This window comes from Prunus mume, linkage group LG5, assembly GCF_029339155.1.
Source record: "Prunus mume cultivar Tortuosa linkage group LG5, ASM2933915v1, whole genome shotgun sequence".
NCBI lineage: Eukaryota > Viridiplantae > Streptophyta > Magnoliopsida > Rosales > Rosaceae > Prunus > Prunus mume.
Window position 1 is genome coordinate 17,939,293 of NC_142702.1, and position 1,774 is coordinate 17,941,066.

At 39.7% G+C, this 1,774-nt stretch overlaps 1 protein-coding gene across 1 annotated transcript; it reads right to left on the reverse strand.

Annotated features, from left to right (window-relative positions):
- Positions 1 to 376: 376 nt before the first annotated feature.
- Positions 377 to 1,296, reverse strand: LOC103331611 (ethylene-responsive transcription factor 13-like). The gene has a single exon (XM_008234249.2). It carries the CDS (start codon positions 1,179 to 1,181, stop codon positions 525 to 527), a length of 657 nt encoding a protein of 218 aa, XP_008232471.2. The 5' UTR covers positions 1,182 to 1,296; the 3' UTR covers positions 377 to 524.
- Positions 1,297 to 1,774: the final 478 nt, after the last annotated feature.

A 1,774-nucleotide genomic window follows, 5' to 3' on the forward strand; every position in this document is an offset into this window, starting at 1 on the left:
TCTGAGGATCTTTTCTATTGAAAGGGACGATAGTATATTGAATTCACACACACTACACATATATTAGGATTCGAACAGAAAAGCAAAAGGGTGTGAAGAGACTATGGGTAAGTAGAAAGTCTTAAGTTCTTAAGTTCAAATAATATTGATAAATTAAAGTCTTAAGGTAAAATACTTAAGCTTATTCCCCTTTGTCTCAATGGTCAATTTTAATTCGGTTATTTTGGGGTCATATGCATATCTAGTATTCAGAGTTCTCGTGACATTAAAAGTTATTAATTATGAAATTTTTTTTTTATATATAAAAGTTAAACAGATAATCGAGTTAGGATTTTCTAATACTCAACTCAAATTCGAACACAACACTACACCAACATTATCAAGGTTTTATTTATTTATTTATAACCATAAAACAAGACATTATTGGGTTTTCATTAATGCGTCCAACATAAAAAGAAAAACTTTAGTTAGACTGACGCATCAAAAATTCAGGTGGTCTGAGAACACTCGGCTAATTACTCGACTCAGCTTGAGCCAACCGACCCAAATCCACTACTCCTCCTACGTTTCGGTGAGCCACCATCCGACGAAGATGCCAATGAATCACAACACTCTCGATAGCGGCGCGTCGAAGTCACTCTGCCCCGGTCGCATGCATCATCAGCTGAGCCAATGAGGTGCGGAAAATTCAGAAGAGCCTTCGAGCCGCGTATCTTAAAGGCGGCTCGATCATAAGCCAAAGCCGCACCCTCAGCCGTTTCGTAGGTCCCGAGCCACATCCTGGCGCCGTTTTTAGCCGGATCTCTAATCTCCGCTGCGTATTTCCCCCAAGGCCTCTGCCGCACTCCCCGGTAATTCTGCCTCCATCTCGGAGGCGCGTGGGTTTCACGTGCCGCAAGCTTTGGCTGGACATTATCTTTGACCTCAGTTGTGTCGGCCCACGTAGCGGGCGCTGGCTCAGGGACGCCGTTTTGGTTGGGTGCACTCCATGAGGAAGACTCAGAAGACTCACCAGGAACCACTATGCTAAGTTTTCCCAAATCCTCCACTGCTGGTGGGATATTTGGGAAAAGACTTGCCATGTGAGTGCCATGGAAATAATTATCATCAAGAAGATGTTGATGAATGGTCTCCAACAGAGCAAAATCAGATTCCAAGCTACTTTTTTCATCTCCTAACATATTCCTTTTTCTGGGGAGGGGACAAAGCTTAGCTTAGGCTTTTCAAATTCTTGTAAATATGTCAACGATCGGTGATTGTGTACGGTTGATGTTTTCTGTGCCTTTTGTGTGTGAGTGTGTGTGTATATATATAAATATCTCTCTATGTGTGTGTGTCGGTGTTCAAAAGAAGCAATATAAACGTGCATGTAGTATCAAGGTTAGAATTGTGAAATTATAGCTTCACTGTACTTTCATTGCTTCTATGAAATTTCCGTCCTATAGAGATGGTTTATAATCACGTGCCTTAATTAGAAAACTTTTGTATTAGTAAATCTCATTGCTTCATTTTTGTTACAAAATAGAGAGATATAATTAGCAATCTCATTGGTTCATGTTCATTGCTTCCGCCTCTCTTATAATGTTAAAAACAAAAACAACGTTATTAATCAAAATTAATATGACACAGTATCGCTTCTCATGTGTTTATCCTTAAATTTGGTTTAACAGCGGGATGACCTATTCGAGATCAAGGAGTTTTACCCACTAACTAACATGATCATCAAATGCAACACATGATGTCGCTACTTAAGCTAATAGCTTCACTACTATAT